The sequence below is a fragment of the Planococcus citri genome, chromosome 1 (assembly GCF_950023065.1).
Source record: "Planococcus citri chromosome 1, ihPlaCitr1.1, whole genome shotgun sequence".
Classification (NCBI taxonomy): domain Eukaryota; kingdom Metazoa; phylum Arthropoda; class Insecta; order Hemiptera; family Pseudococcidae; genus Planococcus; species Planococcus citri.
The window spans coordinates 29,432,438-29,454,564 of NC_088677.1; the positions used below are offsets into that span (position 1 = coordinate 29,432,438).

Sequence of the window (22,127 nt, forward strand, 5' to 3'; positions counted from 1 at the left end):
AAAGATGAAATTCTATGTACCTACTTATTAAAGCATAAGTTTAAGATAGAAAAAATACTTATAATAAAACGTCATAAAATAAGTTATTCTCAAAAATGCTGATCATACCGGGTGTTTCAGATCACAATTCAAATTTGTCAAGTGATAAAGCTGCAACTTGAATAACGCAATTGATAAAAGGTTTGCAGAATTTAAAAATTGGATTTTTTTGAAAAATGTCACGTGTTACCTCAATAAAAAATGCATTCCTAGGCTTAATTTTTTTGATCAGATAGAGAAGAATTGAAAGGTCATTCAAAAACGTACAAGGCACACATTTTTGATATTGATCTTCGCTTTTTAATTTTTGCTGTATTGTTGACAATTCAAAGGCCTCTTTCCCTATCAAATTTTTAAATTTTTCACTTCCAAAAAATACCGTAAGAATGATCTTGGAGATAGATACCTGCTGAGAGAGGGAAGGAGAGGGAGTAAAAAGGTTCTTGAAAAGTATGAATTAGATATACAATTTTTTTTTAGAATCTCCAGAATGATTCAAAAACACCACCAATCGATTCGAAATATTGGAAGCCGTAAAGCAAATTTCGGTTTTCCGCCCAAATAAAACCTTGATGTTTTCATTTTAAAAAAATTGATCTATACGTCTTAAAGTTTCAGAAATTCGCTAAAAATTAAAAAATTAAATCCAATCCTGGAAATTATTTCTGTTGATGTATTTTTTTAGTGATTCGTTGAATTATATTCTCAATTTTATGAAGTACCTATGCTTATAAGAACAGTAGAAACTAGAAAGTGAAAAATAATTTTTCTCTAATGTAAGATCCAAAGAATTATTTCAAATCAGAAGAATAAACGACGCATCTTGAGAACTGTGACACATCTGTTCGGCTTCTCAAGGTTGTTTGTCCTTCTGCCTGGCCTCTAAAGGTCATTGACCCACATGTCTAGCCTCTCAAGGTCGTCTGGTTGCCTGCATGGACTCTCGAGGTCAACGACCTACCAGTCTAGCCTCTTAAGGTTGTCTGCGTACTTGTCTGATTTCCCAAGATCACTTGTCTACCAGGCTGGCCTCTGAAGGTCATTGACCCATATGTCTAGCCTCTCAAGGTCGTCTATCTGCCTGTGTGGACTATTGAGGTTAACGACCTACCTGTCTAGCCTCTAAAGGTTGTCTGCGTACTTGTCTGATTTTCCAAGGTCGCTTGTCTGCCTGACTGGCATCTAAAGGTCATTAACATGTCTGTCGGTCGGATGTCTGAAGGTCATTAACCTGCCTGTCTGGCTTCGCAAGGATTGTTTGTCTGCCTGTCTAACATCCAAAGGTAATCGACCCATCAGTATGGCTTTTCAAGGTCGTCTGTCTTCCTGTCCGGCCTCTTAAGGCCATTGCCCCGTCTGTCTGACCTCTAGAGGTCACTGAATCACCTGTCTAGCCTCTCAAGGTTGTCTGCTTACCTGTCTAAAATCCCAAGGTCATCTGTCTGGCTAGTTGGCCTCTAAAGGTCATTGACCTGTCTAGTAGTCAGATGTTCAACGGTCAATGACCTGCCTGTTTGGCTTCGCAAGGATTGTTTGTCTTCCTGTCTCACCTCCAAAGACCATTGACCCATCTGTGTGTCTTTTAAATGCTGTCTGCCTGCTTGTCTGGTCTCTAAAGGTCATTGGCCTGTCTGTTTTGCTTCCCATGGTTGTTGGCCTGGTTTCTCATGTTCGTCTGTCTGCATATCTGGCTTATAAAGGTCATTGACCCGTATGCTTGGCTTCTCAACGTCATCATTTCTGTCTGGCTTTGCAAGGTCATTTAACTGGCTGGTTTCAAAAGATCATTGATTTGTCCAACTGACCTCCAAAGGTCATTAACCTGGCTGTCTGGCTTTGCAATGTCATATGTCTTTCTGGCCTCTCAAGGTCATTGACCGCTGGCTTGCCTCCAAAGGTCATTGCCTTGCCTGTCTGTCCGCTTCAGGTCATTGACACATCTGTCTGTCTGGCTTCGCAAGGTCATTTGGTTAGCCATTATCAAAATGTCAATGACCCGTAAAACTGCCCTTCAGAGGTCGTTGACCTGTCGTCTGACTTCGTAAGGTCGTAAATCTTCCTGGCTAAGCCATTGACCTGTCTGGCTGGCATCTAAAGGTCATTGATATGGCTGTCTGGGTTTCAAAAGTCATATTCTTCTGGTTTTCACTTTTCAAACTAAGTAGGTAGGTACGTATAATTTTGTAGTCCATTCTAATGGTGGAGAGGGATCGTCATCGAAAAAAATCACGCTTTTCCTATTTAAAAAAATCAGTAGCTGTCTAATGCACTCGAATATGCGAAGATAAAGATATTCATCGCAGAAATAAAATTGAAAAAACATTAGCTTTTGAACGCTCAAAAACATTGATTATGTGTGGAGGTGAGTTCGAGATCAAAAACATTTCAACTTAACATAATCTAGACCATATGACCGAAAGAAGTAATATTCCATGCATGTAGTCAATTGGATTTGAATCCAGCAATCTTCAAACTAGGTACTCAAATCAGTTCACTGCTACAAGTGTGAATTTCCGGCCGGTTGCAGCTTTAACAATTTGAAAGTGATTGATGACCTGTGATCAACACTTTTCGAGTATCTACCAAAATTATTGATAAAAATATGCAGATTATAATACAAGAATATCTATTGGCTGAAAATTGAAAGACAATTTCCCAAAAATTGTTTGCCTCATAAATCGACAACATCGGATGAGAAATTTTCCACCATGTAATCATCAATCTGTGCCCTGTGGTTTCATCGGCTACAGGAACAAAACTTTCATTCAAAATGGTAATAGGTTTAGGTATATAATATACCTATTGCATTTAGCCTTTTAGCCTGTCTCTTACGTAGGTAATTGAAACAGAATATTATGCGGTATTGCCACAGATTGTGTTATGTTTTCATGAAAGATGAATTTTTCCACCTTATCAACTACCATTCATGCATGTACGAGTAGGTATAGGTATGAGTTTATGACATGCACTGAACTGACAGCAGCGGTATCGTGTCATTTACCATTTCAACGTTATCTCTATCAATAAAATAATTCGACGATAGAGGTCGAATTTCTCATGATATTTTGTACATGTTTACCTAGGTACGTAGGTATACCTAAAATAATATCTATCGAAAAAAATGACGAATTACTTGGCTTCGGTAGGTTTGTACATTATGTCATATCTTTCGATTTGTTTTAGATCCACTGACCAACTGATCTGGACTGATGATACGTTTAAAAAAGTTATTGTAATGTTTTCCGGACCGGTTACATTGGCTCCAGAACCTATAGGAAATTTTTTTCAAAAAAGAAATTTAAGAAATCTTTAGATAAGTTTATAAATATGTAGGTACATTAAAGCTCGTTTCTCTAAAAAATATATCTATCATTACTTGTTAAAAAAAATTCCTAAAAAAAACCTAGCCAGGCACATTTCTCATAAATCAAATGTACGCTTGGTATGCATATTGCATCAATTTAAATACTTCGCACAGGCGTAAAAGCTTCCTCCTCAAACAAAACACACACACAAAAAAAAGGTGACCAAAACGAGCCGACTACTGAATATGTATACATTTAATGCAGAAAAGTTATACGAGACGAGAAAAAGATGAAACATAAAAATGAAAATGAACGAAGCGGAAGATTGAACCGTGAAAGTCGGAAAAGGTTGCAAATGACAATTCATTACGGAAGTAAATTACGAAGTTTTCATGTACCATTTTCATTTCCATCATTTAACGTTATAGAGCACCGTGGCACAGCTCACGAGAGAGGTAACCAAGTGCAACTTAAAAATTTATTATTTTTCACCAACCCACGCTTTTTATTTATCGAAACGCAGAGAAAGAATTTCTATCGAATTTGATTTATCAGAAAGTGATATACAATGCTCGCTGGAGTTGAAATGCTGAGGCATCGTAGATTCGCGCCGAAAGAATTTCCAGCGATATTTCATCTTTAATGTGACTGATTTAGTTGATTTGAAATTCCAAACGAATAGTTTCCAACAAGATTTTACCTACAATCTAGATACCTATTAGGATAGGTACTCGTCAGTTTTACGCCTATAGTCTTCGCGATATACATATTTGAAAATGGTAGTCGTTTTCTACTCGATTTTAGGTGTAAAACCGCATATACGCGTACGCTTTTTGCGCATATTTCATTCGCCAATTCTCGCGTAAATTCAATCAACCGTGTGATTTTGATTCGAGAATTTATTTTATACAAGACGTAGGTACATTTTGTTGTGAAACTTTCAACGAAAATGAAAAGTAAATCGAACATGAATTTTAAAAACATTGTTCGAAGTCGATTTTTTCAAAATTTGTTTTTAAAATTCATCATTTTTCAAAAATTTATCAATTCTGCTCAGTAGGTATTATCAATTTTAAGATGAATTGTTTCATATTTTAAAAAGAAAGAAGTATCTCTTCCTTCTTCATCTAATTTCTTCATAAAACATACGAGTAATTTTCCATTTTTTTCATTACCTACTCTAAAAAAATCTACGTTCATTGAATAAGTCGAATCTGAGCACGTGGGCCAATAATGTTACTAATGTAGGATTTTTTTTCGTTTCTAAATGCATTCTCAAGGAACGCGTAAATTTCAAGTTCCCTGAACGTGCATCGAAACAAAATATTCAAACATTTATCAACATTTACATGCGATTGAAAATTACTCTCGGTTCAGCCGCTCAATATAAAGGGCATATGATTTACTCGAACGACTTCGTGTCACAAAAAGCAAGTGCCTAATATTTTCTTACACCGTTAGCTGTTGATTCATAGAGCTTTACATACGATGTAAAACTTCACGAGAGGCTTTAGATATAAATTTGAAAATGTTTGTACTCGAGACGATGTTTCACTCGGAGATGATAATTTATATGTAAGTGTCGTACCTAGGTGTCTAAGCCTATATATAGCAGTATAGTATGTACTTAAGTAAAATAATTATTTCTCAACATTACTTACCTAGAGATTGCAACAGACTTATTTGAAAAATCAGTCCTGCTGCATACAATAACATTACTGATCAAACGCCATATCGTCAAGTGCAACACTACTGAAACATATTTTTTGAAAACAACTATACTCATTGAATAATTACAAATTTTGAAATTCAATATTTTTACTCATAGGTATTATTAACTTGAAATAGTCAAGTAGGTACTTCAACTTTGAAATGGAAATAGGGGCTCATTCATTACAAAAGGAACTTACAATAGTTTTTATATCGACTATAAACGAATTAGTCCAGCAAGGAGGTCAATGAATAAAAATTTGCAAAAAAATTTACAAAATTTTTCTGCATTAAAGTTTTTAAGGTTTTAACATTTTCACAATAAATAAATATTTATGTAGGTACCTAGAGAGATACGTAACTACGATGAGAACTGGTACGAAATCGTGCCTGTTGAAAAAACTGTTGCTGATTTCCGCAATGGTACTATATTCGCATATTTCCCAAGTTCTTTTTTTTCTTATTGTTTAAAAAACCAATATTTTCAAGTTGGTTTAACTTTATTTCTATGTAATATGTATTATTGAAATATCACGCAAACCTTTTTCCTGTTCATTATTCTATACCAACTGAATTTTTTCGTCATGAAAGCAGAAAAAATCCAAAGTTGGTACCTCTAACCTACTTATTACAAAAATATTGCGGAAATGGAACAAGAAAAAGTAGGTAGATGATACTCAATCCACGATTTTTTGATCATCAAATGATTTGACGATGATTCCAGAGAATTCATCACCTTGGGGGAAGAGGGTAAAAATTGCTAAAATTAATTTTAAAACATATTCTCATCTCCGTTCTGATATTTCATCAAATTCATTCGAAACTAAAACCAATTTTGTGGGAAAATTCTCCGTTGAAATACTAAAATGAAACATAGAGTTTCGTAGTTTACTTGTAGATTGAGTGATGCGAATTTCGGGAAGAAAATCCATTGTCCATGATTGTACCTATCTAACAATTTTTTCCTGACTGAGAAGTCAGAACCCTGAGAATGAAAAATCGTGCTTCAAATAATTTTCTCCTAACGTAGAACTGAAAAACTATATACCTATACTGATCATAACTTCTTCTTGGTGCAGAATCACGAAAACGAAAGAATCATATGGTACTTCAAAAAATTTCTTCTTCTGGTGCAGCAAAGGGGCTAATATGGGATTCAGAATTTTTCAACTCAGATGTATAATTTCAATCGATTTAGGGCTCATTTTCAAAAACTATTTCTGCGGTTCAAATTCTCATGTATAATTTCGATTTTTTTTGTTTATTTTATGAGTAGAAAAATGTAAAAATTTACAAGAGAGGCTCTAAGATACTTCAAACGAGAAACCAATTGATGTTTGAGATGAAAAGAATGGTCTGAAATTTCAGTTCTTTTGTGTTGATAAGTTTATAAACAGGAAATTATTCATTTTGTTTTCAAATTACTTATGCTGACAATTTTTTGGGGTTTGAAATTCTGCGCCAGGAGGAAATTTTCACAAGCATAGTTCTTAATTTTAAATTTCTTGAGATTTCTCGAGATTTGTGCCACGAGAAAATAATTATTTCAAGTGGTAATTCTTGATTTCAGAGTTCTGCCCTAAAAAGAAATTTTTAGGAGTATTTTTTTCAATTTTTGAGTTCTGCGCCAGGAGGAAATGTTCACGAGCATAGATGATTCTTGATTTGTGAGTTTTTGACCAGAAGAGAATAACTATTTCAAGCGTATTCTCAACTTTTAAGTTTTGCGCCAGGAGCAAATTTTCATGAAGAAGTATTATTTTTGATTTTTGAGTTCTGGGGCGCCAGGAGGAAATTTTTTATATGCATTTAGTAATTTTTTTTTTTCAGAAGAAAATGACCATTTCAAACATATTTTTAATTTTTGAGTTGTGTTCCAGAAGCAAATTTTCATGAGCATAATTTTTGAGTTCTGCGCCAGGAAGGAATTTTTCATACGCATTATTTTTGATTTTTGAGGTTTTGTCAGAAGAAAATAACCATTTCAAGCGTATTCTCAACTTTTGAGTTTTGCGCCAGGAGGACATTTTATTTTTCATACACATTATTTTTGATTTCTTGGGGGTTTGTCAGAAGAAAATAACCATTTCAAGCGTATTCAATCAGTGGGTGTGTTCAGACTGAAGGAAGAACCTGTGGTTGAGACAGACACTACTTCAATCAGTGCGTGTGTTCACATCCACGTAAGGACCTGTGGTTGAGACAAACACAGTTTTCGATCAGTAAGTGGGTGTGATTCAGACCGAAATAAGGACCTGTGGTTGAGGCAGACACCATTTCAATCAGTGGGTGTGTTCAGACCCAAGTAAGGGCCACAATTTCCAATTTTCGAGTTCTGCGCCAGGAGGAAATTTTCCATAAGCACTATTTTTGATTTTTTTATATATTTGAGCCATGGGAAAATGATTATTTCAAGCATATTCTAACCTTCTCAGTTTTGTGACTAGAGGAAATTTTCATGAGCATAATTCTTGATTTTTTGAGATTTGCACCTAGAGAAACAATTGTCTTGAGCAAAATTCCTAATTTTCGAGTTCTGCGCCAGCTAGGAGAACATTTTAATGAGTACATTTCTCGATTTCTGAGCTCTGCCCCATCCCCAGAAGGAAATTTTCGTGAGCATTATTTTTGATTTTTGAGTTTTGTGCCAGGAGGAAATTTTTATGAACATAGTTCTTAGTTTTCAAGTTGATTCTTGATTTTAGAGCTCTGCCTCAGAAGGAAATTTTCATGAGCATTATTTTTTATTTTTGAGTTCTGCGCCAGGAGGAAATTTTCATGAGCATCATTTCTTATTTTTTGGGATTTTTTCCAGGAAAAAATAAATCATTTCAAGCGTAATTCCATATTTTTGAGTTCTGCGCCAGGAGGAAATGTTCACGAGCATAGATGATTCTTGAATTTGTGAGTGTTGTTCCAAGAAAAATGTTTTTGATTTATTCTTGAGATTCTTGCTGAGAGAAAAAAATAATTCTACTTTTAATCACTCAAGTTGAAACTGAGCCTCAAAATCTGTCAGAAGTTGGAATGTGATCAAAATACAGGATTTCCAGAAACAATTTCTCAGTCATTTTTTTTTTGTTCGCAATTCAACATTTCTAGGAATAGGTTAATCTTTTTGCGTGGAACTGAAAATTTCGCCAAATAACATGAATCATGCCTATATTTTGTAACCTGAACATACAAAAAAAAGAACAGAATATTTTTGATGAAATCCAGACATGAAAATTTTATCGCTGGAGTCTACGTAATCATAGCAGACCAGTGCATCGCGCGTATTAATACGTTTCATTTTCACGTAATAAAATTACAACAAAACTCGTAAACTTTCTAGTTCATTAAATAACATCATATCTACACCGGACTAAATATATATAGGCTTTTAACAAAATTGTCTGTCGTATACGGTGCCGATGCCACGTAATAATATTACTGTAGGTGTAGGTACCTATACCTAATCTCAACACAGGTCTAGCACTTGTTTACAGGTACTCTAATAATCTAACTAAACATCATCGCAACTCTATAATATTTACAACCTGTGTCACCAGAAATTAAATTATTTCAGGTATTGATCGACGATACAGAGGTAGGTACATACGATGATTTTAACATATAGGTATACGTACATATACGAAATTTAAACGATAAAAATCTAACTCACATTTTCCAACTTATTTCGTTTTAAAAATTGGCTGTTTTTTTTTATACATGTACAAGTGCACGTAAGTTCAATGCATTTTACGAGAATCACGACAAATATAATAATATAATGCACGAAATTGTTCGGTTTACATCGTACATGAACAATTTTTATCAACTCTATGGGGAGATCTCACAAATTCAGAATAAATAACATGGTTCCGTTGTAACCAATCCAACCAGCACGATTTTTATTTGAGAATAAATACAGGGTGTTTCATAAATGAAGGCATTTTTTTGATACAAAACATTCAGATATTTGCTCGAGGTTTTCATGTACCTATTTAATTTTCTTTATTTAAAATATCATTTTTTCTTTCATTGACCAACTCGAATTGATTTTTTTTTTTTGATTGATCACTTTGTTCCCGTTTTTACAGAATAGAAATATTATAATTGTTTATTGGAAGGTTTTCTTTTCTCTTCTCGTGATTAAAACTTCTAACTATAAACAACTATATAGAGGTAAAAAATATATTAATTTTTATAGATATTCATATTCACTTTTGTGATCTTTCAAACTTAGGTACCTATGGAAATAACTATTCAAAAGTAAACATTTGAGCTTTTAAGACCGAACCTTCAATACCTAAATGAGGTTTTCGAAAGAGGAAAATAAGACTCGAAAATTACTTACGAAACACCCTATATAATTACGCGTAATTCATGAAAAAGTTTCCAGCTCTGAAAACAATTGTAATCGCCGATTCAGTATAGTTGGGCATAATGGAATATATAATTTTTACAACTTATTACGTTTAAAAAGTTTTCCTTATTTGTCTAAAACACAAGTTCGTCAAGAAAAAGCTAAAAAAAGAAACGTCAGACTGAAATGAAAAGCGACATTTCGAATACAAATCATTTTAACAGCGTAAAAAGAAAAATACTTTTTAGCATCTACTCGCACATCACATTACACAAGTACTCTACTAATAAAAGTATTTTCTCACTTTCAACTACCTATTTTCAAATAACACACGTCGCATTAAAATATTTAATAGTCTGCCTACTCGACTCGAAAAAAAAATATAGGTATTATCTAGGTGAGTTTTTATTCGAAAATTTCCCCACAAAAATGGGTGCATTTTAATTGCAAAAAGTCCGAAAAGAATACAAAATACAGGTAAAGAAATTAAGCAGCTTACATGTGAGGTGGGTACGAGTAGTACGACTGTAGGGACTTTGTTAATTCAAAATTACCCAGATTTCTTTTATGAGATGGCGCGGATTACACGAGTCATTAAATGCATTGCACATAACGAAAAGATAAGAGAATATTTTCTCAATAATCACGAAGCTGTTTTCCAAAGGAGTGAAATTTATAGACGGTAAATTGCTTTTGGTCGATACCTAATTGTTCGAATCCTGTTAGCATTTGTCTTATTTAACAATGTTAGGCTATTTACAGCAAAACTTAGCGGTTAAAATATACTACTTACCTACTTAAATAGTTATAGACTGTATAGAACCTTATAAAATTAATGCCTTCGTCGTAAAATAACATGACACAATAACAACGAAAAGTAAACTCGGGAGGGTTTTTTTTGCCAGACCTAAAAAAAAAAAGAAGAGAATAATGAAACGATAAGAAACACAGTACCATAGTACATAGAAAAACCTCAATAATTCTACTGAGACTAAAACATCGTGAAAATAATCCCAATAATAAATTCTACAATAACTGTAACCATTTCTTCATTCGTTCGCGACTTTAAAGCTATTTTTAATCTGCTGGAAAAGTTGACCTCAGCTGTAAGAGCCGGATACGACTCGATGCGCCTTACTGCCCTTGAAAATTTTATATTCGCTATAAAATAGCCAAAAAAGCGTATTTTTTACAAGTGTGCAAATAGCCTATGAAATCGAATCTATAAAATGTTTTACGATTCATCACGTATCAACGTTAATACCTTGGTACGTTTTCTCGGTCTGCTAATCTTGAACGTATAAAGAACCAACCAACAGCTGAACAGCTGGTCTGGTTTTCCTAGTTCGAGTCACTTTAAAAAAAAATAAAGGTACCATGTACAAGTATATTATTTTAACTTTTTTCTATTAAGGTATATTTTTTATTTTACAAAAAATGAGTATATATGTGTATGGAGCGAGAGGGGGAGGTGGATCAAATTTTAGTTCGATTTTGTGCTTGAACATGTGTTTTGAGTTCATGGAAAGCGACAGAGTTTTAAAAGTTCGTAGAATTGGCCTTCTGGCTGTAATTAGGCTTTGAATTTTTGATGATTTCCTCTTCTGGTAGTCTTATACGTGTACTTAACCAAAGACTGAGAAACGTAAAGTGTAAATAACAATGGAATATAAATAGTAGGCCTACAAATAAGTACATATAAATACTTGCCCTTTTAAATTCGTTTAGACATGAAGAACAAAAATAGCGATCCAAAAATAGGTATAGGTATAAAATGTACCTTCACCGATTCATATTTCTAACACAAAATTGTTTAGTAGGATGGTACAAAACTGGCAAATACATGTTTGATATTTTTTTACTTCCTATACTTTGAATAGTTTGTTGAATGATTTCAGGAAAATTTTTAAAATTTTGAGTACGTTTTGTAACATTTTTGAAGGGATTCTGAAAACGTCTATGGCAATTGAAAAGAATTTTTAAATTCATGATGCATTTTTTTACAACGATTTATGAAGAATTGTTGACAAACTGTCTCACTAATGGCTGGATTTGATTTCTAAGAGGTCACGTGAATGAAATATGTATTTTTCAATTTTAGATGGGATCATTGATGCACTTCGTATGAGTTTTTGAACAATGAATTTGTTTGACTGGAAAGTAGGTATCAAATAAATATTCTCGCGATTGGAAAAATAGTTTTCCGACTTACAAGAAGGGGGTCAGTCAGTTCAAATTGACAAAAACATTCGGGTCAAAACTAAATTGAACCGAAAGAGCTAAAATTTCAGTGGCTAAATTGTATGTATTTATATATAGAATTTTGGAGAATTTTTAAAATACAAATGACTAAGCAAATGTGTGAAAAAAAATCAAAATCATGTTCTCGATCGTGCTACAAAGCTCAAGCTTATCAGAAATCCTTCTTTCAACCTCCCAAATTGATTGATAGCAGTCAAGTGTTTACCCTAACTTGCAGCTCCAAAAAAAGTTGTATTTTGTGCAGATCCACATTTTTTCGGAAAAAAGCAACGTCGATTTAGGTGCTCAAAAAAGTGATGCTTTTTCTGGCCAAAGGTGTAATGAAAGAGTATTCTCGAGAATAGAGAATAGATTCACTGTAGAAAAGTTTTCATGAGTAGGTAACTAAGGTAGATGTCCCATTATAAGAGTTAACTCTCATCCTAATTTTTTAAAATCCGCTTAATATTGATGACACCCTCCCTCCCCCCCACCAACACTGAAACAACCATGCAATGCACTTAGATTTATATATTATTTCATTCATTTCATTTTTGAGAATCGAATGAATCGATTTAATCTAACAAAATTCACGTAGTACCTATCAGGTGAGAGAGGTTTCATAATCACGAAGTTCTAAAAAAAAAAAAAAACGTTCAATCTTAAAGTTCAAGTTTTCTAAATCTTATTTCGAGATTCAAACAAAAAAAAAAGTATTTAAAAATAAAAGCAAAATGGAGTAAAATTTCACGAAAGAATTTTTCGATATGGTTCCTTCCAAACTCTTAAAATGCCAATAAAAAATGTTAAAAATGAATAAATAAAAGTACTAATGTAGCCTTAAATGAAACATCACAAAAATCACGAAAATCACGAAAATTTCCATCAAAAATGGCTGAGTAAATTCTGAAAAATTGTTGAAAATTATTTCGATATCTATTAAATGATTATCAACAGTGAAAAAAGTGATTTTTCACTATTACGAGCACTTGGGTAATTTTTAACCAGTAATTTATATGACCAAAAATTGAATTTTTTTTCACCTTTTGTAATTCTGGAAAGATGTTACTTATTTACCTATTTATTGTTGGAAATAGGTAGTCGTATATGATCAATTTTTCAATTTTTTCGTTTTTTAAAATTTTTTTGTTGCATTGCATATTTCAAGCTTTTTTTGTGGAATTTTTCTCGATCAGTTTTATTTATTTTCGACTATTTTATTGGAATTTTTACACATTTTCAAACAATTTTTGCATAATTTTGACATTTTTTATACAGGTACCTAAATTGAAGGTATGGTAAATTTCAATGATTTTAATGCAAATACTGCGGTTTGGTTATTTTGATTAGTACTTTATTCAGTTTATTCAAAATCATGTACTTTAACAATAAATTATATTTGATATCAGAACGTTGATTGGTTTTTCGTAACTTTTGAACTAAAATTTTTTTAATACCTATTCTGGGCATATTCTGCTCAAATTTTGCAGTGGTTCATTAACTCGACCCTTTCCAACTGTTTTTATAAATTTTAACTGATTTTCTAGAAATTTTGCTCATGCACAGTAAAAGTTTGCTTTAAATACGTCCCAGCTGAGGACCGATCCGAATGGAAAGGATGAAATACCAATATTTTAATTTTTGATTTTTTTGCCATCCTACTCGAGTTTCACCGAGTTATTAATATTTGTCAGAAGATTTGTCAAGTTGACAATAATTCACTACCTATATTAGTTGTTTTTTTTTAATTTTTAAATTTTCAAAAATTCATCAAAAATCCAAAAATAAACTGTAGCTTTTAAGATTTTAATAATCACCAAAGTATTGAGAGTGGTTACCCAGTAAAGATATGATACTAATAATGCATTTAGTAAATATTAAAAAAAACACGTTTTAAAACGGTTTTATGAAGGCAATTGAATACCATCCACCTCTTAGAAAAATTTCAAAAATTCATCAGTGACAGAAAACACTCCCAAAAAATGTAAAAATAGTTACCTAATTTCTTTAATTTTGTTCAACAATTTGGCCCCTCTAACGTGTTTTGAACTTTTCAAGCTAGGTAGGCACATGATTTCCAAGGGCCTTGTTTAGATCAACGAAGTTTGAAAAAATTCAAAGTCATTGCCCTATTAATACCTCTACCTTTATACCAACTTTTAAGCCGAACATACTCCCTAGGGTGTAGGTAGATGAACACCCCTTTATTCGTTCAAAAATCATACTTTGGTAGGTAGTACCTACTGAACGTGAATATGTACAAGTATCAGGATTATATTTATGTACCTAGTGTGTTTTGTAAAGGGGAAAGGGGTGCGAATTTTTCCAAAATTTTCTTTTACACTGAATATCACATTATTATTGCAAAGACACTAATCTGGATAAATACCTATCCTTTTCAGTCCTACACGTTCTAATATTACAATAGATAAGCCACAACAAAAGTTTAAGTTGATTATACGCCGCATTAGATGAGTTTTTATTTTACGATATAAAAGCACGTATACAGGTAGGCAATGTTTTTATTGCGTAAAATCACAGTAGAAAGTAATTTTCAGTGATTAAACAAGCAATTTATTTCAAAATCTCACGCAGTTTAATTACCTACCTCGTATTCATTCAAAATACATACCTAATGAAACAATTCTGTACCTAATATACCTACATATATGGTGTCACACCATTGCCTACCTAACACAGCAAGACTTTCATTCTCTCTATTCGTACGTATGCATAATATCTATACTTTTCTTAATACGTACCTTCCTAACTGTTTCTTACTTTTGCAAAAGGCCTAGCTATACGTTCATACTTACATATACGTAAGATATAGCATTAAATACGTGAATAATTTGCATACCTATCTGCTTTTAAGAAAAGCCCGATAAATATTTTAGGAGGCGTTGATGAGACCATTTAAAATTCGAGTTATATAGTTTGAGTTTAAAAAAATAATGGAACTTGAATTTGAGATTGCCTACACATTACGTAAAATTATCAGCTGAAATGTAACGTGGTTCCGTGAGTTTATGATTTTCCATTATCTATTGAGAGAGACATCTATCTTTATAGGTACCTACAAATTTCTAACAAACTCGTTATTTTTCCATTATCCAAGGAAGTTTACGTTCGTCCTTGACAAATTTGAATATTTAAAATCCAATCTCACCATTTAAATTTTTTGAGGTCACGTGAGTCCCATTTTTAGGTAAAAAACTAGAGGTTTTTGAGAAGAGAAGAGGGGGGGTGAACTTAGAATTTGCCGATCAACTTTAGGATCTGCCATTTTGGTGTCGGGGATCCCACCTAGCACATTTCCTCTCTCGATCTATATATAGGTACTCGTAGCTTGCTTTCGTTCAAAGTTTAAATATAAGTACTTAAGTATGGGAGTTGACGAGTGTTCTTCAAATTATTATTAGGATTTTAAATTTTTTTTTAATTTTTAAAATAATAAGCAATTTGTAGCCTTAGATCTTTCAATTTTACTCTAAAATTTGAAACAATTCAGTCAAAAATACCTACCTAATTCCCAATGTAAAAAAATTACATTTTTTCTCACCTTTTTTTTTGGATTTTTTTTACAAATTATTGATCAGCAAAGTTCCAATTTTTATTCCTTGATTCTCAGTTAAAAAATTAGTTAAATACTTCCACACCTGTCTAATAGCTTTATCTAGGTACCGTTTTTACCACATCGAAAGCCTTTCAAAATCGTTTCAAGTACGTACTTCGATAGACCAAGCAACATTAGGCAGCAAACGACCATTGATGCGACAGTATTGTATTGTATTTTTTTTTTGAAGTTTTAAAGCTTCACATTCGCGTTAAATAATTCAAAACAAGTAATCTTTTCATGGGCAATACGTGTGTTTCACGAAACACGTAGGTACGTACATCTATGCATAGTTTTTATACGTTGCATAATAAGATTATATAGTAGTGTCAAGAATGTTTTTAGTAACTCAAACCGTAAACATAAATTGTAGGGCGGTGCACTGGATATTACGAGGGTGATATTCATGTCAAAACAATTAGCGATGAAAAATGTTTTTCATCACAAGGTATTCACTAATGATACACCTTGCTTCGAATTACCTATGGTATCCTATTGTTATCATGATTTATTTAAATTCTAATCCTTTTCGATTGAAAATATAAAAGGAAAAAGGAAGAAGAGAAACCCCTGTATATCTTTCTTTATTCTTTATTTAATTTTTCATTATTACATACTATCCTATCATATACAGTAAAATGTCAACTTCAATGTGGATTCTGGAATATAATTGTAAATGTGCATATATCTACCTACTTACACATTTTTATAAAAGTGCAATTTTTTATAATATTGAGTGACACGAGTTGAAACATGATTGAATCAAATTTTCTCTCTCTACAAAAGTGCCTCTTCGTAAAAATATGTAGGTAGTCTCGTGCACAGATAATTTCAAACACGAGTGCGTACTTTTATTGGGTTCGATAATTTTTATTTCAAATGATGTTCGTGAACTCGTTTTATAATTTAATCAGATTAGCAATAAATCTACTAATAATTTGACACGTGTACTCAATACCTATCTAAACATGGATCCATATTTTTTTTTTAGAGCGCTTTTACCAAAAACCCAATTGAAAAATTTCAAAAATTGATGAAACACTTTTTAAAAATAAATTGACCTATAATTTTCTAAATAATGGGGAAAAATCGAAGTGTGTTAAGAACCCCTGTATTGTATATAAATTTCCGACTTGGTTGCTTCATTTTCCTATTTCAGAAGGGTAAATAATAAATTCGATTCATTTGAAATGCAAGAAGGCATATACCAGACATGAAGGCAGATACCTACCTAAAATTAAAGATTTTTTATTTCAAACTTAAGGGGATGGTTTGTTTTAAAACTGAGCTAGGGTGACAGAACTTTTACTACGTCCGTTTTCGGCACCATTTGACCACTATCGCATGCTATTGTATTTGACTCGTCGCGTCGTCAGCAAAAAAAAAAGCAGTAGAAATCGACTTTTATTTCAAAGGAAAAAAGTGTGGTTTTTTAAACGAATTTTTTCTTCATCGATGGCCAGACAAACTGTAAAAAGAAAAGCCTTTATGATGATACGAGCAACTATAGGTAACAATGGAATTGAAATCGATCCTTTAATTGCATCAGTTACCGGCGAAAACGTGATTTACAAACAAATGAAGTGAAAAAATTTTAAAACGGACGACGGTGACATGAGAGAATTCCAGAATGGCAAATTATTCTTATACTACGAGGAGAAAATGTCGCCACGGCGTGAAAATGTTGACCTAATCTTTACAAGCAACGTTTCGGGTGATGCGATTAAATAGCGAAAGTTGCTTGATAATGTAATTTATTACGATGTCAAGATTTTGAATTTCAATAAACGACGAGCAAAAGGCTCTTAGAAAGTGAAATACTTACATGATAGGTGTCACGCGAACCAACCAACAACGAAATCATTTCATGTGCTCGACGCATAGAATAGCTATACTACATAACCATACAGACGTCGAACGAAACACATTTGATTTGAAATTGACGCGTAGTTGGCGGATTTTAGGGCATTTAACTGACTCGAATTATTATTGAGAACCAAATGTAAGTACCTACATATAAAGATAAGTTCACTAGTGCTACGGTAAGTATATTCTCAAGTTAGCTGCTGTAATAATAGTACGAGTAGGTAGGTAAAAGACATAGAGAGTTTCATTGTTGTGTGCATATTAGTTAGTTGTAATTTAGCGTCGAAAACCACACAACCTTGGAAATTATCAAGTTGACGGTTCTTTTGAGTAAAATGCGCAATACGTGTATATTTTAATTAGACTTAATGAAAAATGTTAATGCCGCGAAATGTTGATATTTTTTTGGTCGGTTTGCAGCATAGACATGCCATATTCGTGTTTTTGAAAACCTGACACAAGCAGGAATACTTTTCCCTGGTGTTCGATATGAATTAGGTATATTCACATATGAAAAACTTTCGACTTTTCTCTTTCCTACTCAGTAGGAAACCTACTCGTAACTACATATGTGTCGGAACAAATAATTTAATTTTTATTTCAATGAAAACTGGTTATTTGTTGAACGAATATAAGGAAGTAGGTATGGACTCTCATTTCAAAGTGGTCTACATTTACATTGGAAAAAGGTCGTCATATAGGCAGATGGAATTAAACAATGTGAATTTAACACAATAAACTGGGAATTCAGCTGAATCGACGGGAAAGAGAACACCACCCCTATGGATGAGATCTGGTCAGGTGCACTCGAATCCATGAAATGTTCATATCTGACCAGATTTCTAACCTAATAACCTAATAATTTAATCAGATCTGGTTAAATAATTTTGATCAGATTAGATCAGATCACACTTGATCAGATTCTATGGGGAAGATCCGATTGGCCGATTGAATCTGACCATGATTTGATTAGATACAGATATTCCACAGATGATCTCATCAAACCTAATCAGATCCAGTCACATAATTTTGATTGGGTTAGACCTTTTTTTTTCAAGTGTCCCCATTCCCCACGAGGGGGTGGGGGAATTTATTGTGCAATATAAGGTACAACTTATGAATACCTATTGGTTCTCATCATAACCATACCAAAGTACACAACAAACAAGAAATAGTAAGAATTTACATCAACTACAATAAATAGATAATGTGATGAAGAAGCGAATTATATCTAGGTCGGGAAAGGGGGGGGGGCAAAAAAATACAAGAGGAAAAACAAGAGGGCGATATTAATTACCTAATCTTAATTTAGGAGAAGGTATGACATGAAATCGATTACGTTCGAGGGTCCACAGCGATTGGACTACTTTTTGACAATAGTGGATATGAGCAGTGCTTAGACTTGATCAGATCCAATAGGGGAGACTAGGATCTGACCAGATCTGATCAGATGCGGACTGTAGCAGCTCTCTATCAGAAAATATAAGCGGTTCATTCTTAAGTTATCAGAAATCTTTTTTCACTATTTTCTATTGTCATGTCATTCTTTGTTATCTACATGTAAGTAATACTTACATTCATCATTATCTCTTTTCACTTTCCAATTTTGTATTTACTTGCCAGAGCTGGAAATGGTACTTGCTAACAGCGGGTAACTACCAAGAGTCCTGCACGGTGTACCTAGTTAAAAGTTATCTGCATTAGTTGCACGTTGAGTGCGGTAAGCTACCAAATTTAACTCATCCAAAAGCGGTTATAACACTGCCAAACGATTATTCTTGTATTCGTAGTTAAAATAACTACACTAAATGCCTGCAATTATACCTAGTTCTTATTGGAAATGTAATGTTTGATTCTGTCTTATCTGTTTGATGAGTCACCAAAGAACTGAAGGCAGTTAACGTATGGTTATTAACCCAACTTACCCATGGTTCAACACCTCCTATAATAAAAGGCCTGGGCGCTGATTTCGTGACGTCACGACTGTAGGCCGACGGATGTACTACAGTATATGCATAACACTGTACATATTCGAGGTTTATGAAAGAAAAGAACACTAAAAATGCTCATTTTATTCCGTTACTAGCATTTAATACACATAAAACACATCAATAATACTGAAAATGTATAAAATATCACTTATTCAATTATTTTTGTCAATAAATAATATGCATAATCAAGATCTAAAAACAAAGCACTAACAACAGCTACAAAATATGTCATAAAACGAAGGTATTTACATGGATTAATATTTACTCACGGTTCAAATAAACACCAAATTCAAGAGAACATATTTAAAATGTTGGAGAAATCATTTTTGAACATATCTGCCTTTGAAAAGCCATCATCAGTTTCAGTAATACAGCTTCCATTCCATCATTGATCATGATTAATATGTTGAATATTTCGAATTCTTGCCTGTGGTATTCCAATCTTTTGAGTGTAATTCACCATTATTCACCTAAAAGAAATGCCATTACTGATTACACATCAAATCAACGATTTATTTATTTGCAAACCTAAAGAAAAATGAATTAAGTACATGGTGAGAGAGGAGCATGAAAAGCTCATTTGAAGTGATTTCTATTCTATGAGCATTGAGTAATGAACACTTACTTTTATACATTTTTAATTTCTTCCAAGTTTCTAGTCATCATTATTTGAATTGAATAATAGACGAAGTTTGACCCATTGGATTTTGAAGCTTTGGCAGTAAAGTTAGAATAGTGTTATGGAAATCTAAAGCATTGATATCACTGGTACTTTTAAACTCGCGCACTATCACATTATGGAGTTGAATGGCGTAGTTTACATGCTTCACGAGTAAAACAGCACAATATCACGTAAAATAATACACGATTTTTTCAAAATTGATTTATAATTTGCGAAAAGTTTGCTTCTACTTATGAGGTTTTATCAGTCAGAAATCCGATCACCAGTACTTTCGAGTTTGCACAGATTATATTCATTACAGAGACACACAGCACAGTTGAAGTATAGTTCACTAGTAAAATAACTCAATTCTGAATGAAATAACGAACTTTTTTTCTCTAAATTACACCATAGTTTGAGAAATTTTAATTAAAATTAACCATTTTCGACATAACATTCAATGCATTTCAAATCTAACTGTTGATAACTGTCGGCCTACGATACAGTGTGACCACTTCGTGTTTTCCAACAGCGCCCAGGCCTTTTATTATAGGAGGTGTTGCATGGTTGCATGTGCTGACAAAAGTAACTGCAGTTGGTAACCTGCAGTTGGATTAGCCGATAGCTCCTGCGGTTATCTGGCTATTTCAACTACACCATGCAGGACTCTGGACTAACTACTGTACCCGTACCATAAATTCCTGCTGCCTGCTAGTAGCTGGTATTGAGTTGTAAAAATTTCACAGTGGTTCACATTGTAGCCGGTAGCATGTTGTAAGTATGTGTAGAGGGTGTATCGGCATTACATCATCATTGCCAACAATCACTGTCAAATGTTAATCACACCAATACCTCCTATACAAGAAGGCCTGAACACTGCCTCTAAAAAGTCTACGTGACGTCAGAGCTGGAGGCGATAACGGCTCCATCGTCTTATAGGAGATTGCCCAACTTCCAAGTTTTTCTTGAATAATTTTTGAATGGTTAATGCTACAGATTTGAATTAAAAACCAGCTTGTAGAGGAGAAAGAGTAGATAATTTTTCATGTTTCAAACACCTATGTGCTCAATCAAATTTTCAATTTATTTCAATTTAAATGTAAAAAAATTGCAACCTTGAAACTTTGAACTTTGATAAATCGAAAATATGACTAAGCACATAGGTGTTTGAAACATGGAAAATGATCTACTCTTTCTCCTCTACAAGCTGGTTTTTAATTCAAATCTGTAGCATCAACCATTCAAAAATTATTCAAGAAAAACTTGGAAATTGGGCAATCTCCTATAAGACAATGAAGCCGCAATCACCCCCAGCTGTGATGTCAGAAAACCAGTGCTCTGGCCTTCTTGTATAGGAGGTATTGATCACACGCACCTTCGACAGGTGCCAAAATGTAACTCCTCCCACTTACGTATTATCAAGTTTTGTGGTGCGCGCGCAAACTATCTGCAAATGCAATCGGGTTGTGCTCACTATAAGCTACTATCTATACCCAAATCAACTCAATACCAGCTAGAGGAGAAGGTACAAATATGGACCCCCTCTAGCTTTTTGGCTTTAAAGGGTAGAAAAAATTTTCAAATTTTTTTTTCGAGTATACCATTTGAAAGGCCAAAGACTCTAGTATATTGTGTAAAAAAAAATATTTTTTTTGTTGAAAACTCACGGAGAAATTTGAAATTTAGAAAAGTGACATAAAATGGTACAAATATGGACTCGGGTACAAATATGGACCCCCCTCAAAAAATGAATAAAAAGTCAGAAAATTGAACAAAAATTTATTTAAAGATGTTTTTTGATGCTTTGGACTTGTCTTCTTTATTAATAACACTTTTCTCGGTATTCTAAAAACCATTGAATCAAAATTAGATGAAAAAAAATTTAGGGGTCCATATTTATACCCATGCAAAAAATTGGCCAAGTTTATGAAAAATGAAAAAATCATGGTTCCATTTTGACACTTTGGACTTGTCTTCTTTGTTAATAACACTTTTCTCGATATTCTAAAAAATATTGAATCAGAATTAGGTAAAAAAATTTAGGGGTCCATATTTATACCCATGCAAAAAATCGGCTCAGTTTATGAAAAATGAAAAAAATCATGAAAATCAGTTGAAGTACAGACAAATATGAAAGTATATTTTGAAAGTACACATTGTAAGCTACTTACTTCGCTAATAATTTTTTTTCTAAACTTTATTTGAAGTTGATGAATTACTGAATGAAAAACTTGTAAAATTTTCCATTGGCAAGAAAATAATGCGCAAAAAAAAACAATTGCTGATGAGAGACACCCAAGTTTGCATGGATCCGAAATAAATACATGGATCATCGATACTACACTACTAG

The 22,127-nt window shown here is 33.1% G+C and overlaps 1 protein-coding gene across 4 annotated transcripts in view; it reads right to left on the reverse strand.

The window, feature by feature from the left end:
- Positions 1–22,127, reverse strand: part of LOC135831247 (fibronectin) — a 76,671-nt gene that overhangs the window by 49,997 nt on the left and 4,547 nt on the right. For 3 of the 4 annotated variants that reach the window (XR_010556169.1, XM_065343591.1, XM_065343593.1), the window contains exons 2-3: positions 5,006–5,093; positions 3,173–3,308 (exon numbers count right to left, since the gene is read on the reverse strand). Coding sequence is in view for 3 of the 4 variants with exons in the window: in XM_065343591.1 (XP_065199663.1) it covers positions 3,173–3,308; positions 5,006–5,060 (191 nt within the window). In the remaining variant the exon portion in view is untranslated. Of the gene's footprint in view, positions 1–3,172; positions 3,309–5,005; positions 5,097–22,127 lie in introns of all 4 variants that reach the window. The other variant, XM_065343592.1, reaches the window with a different exon arrangement.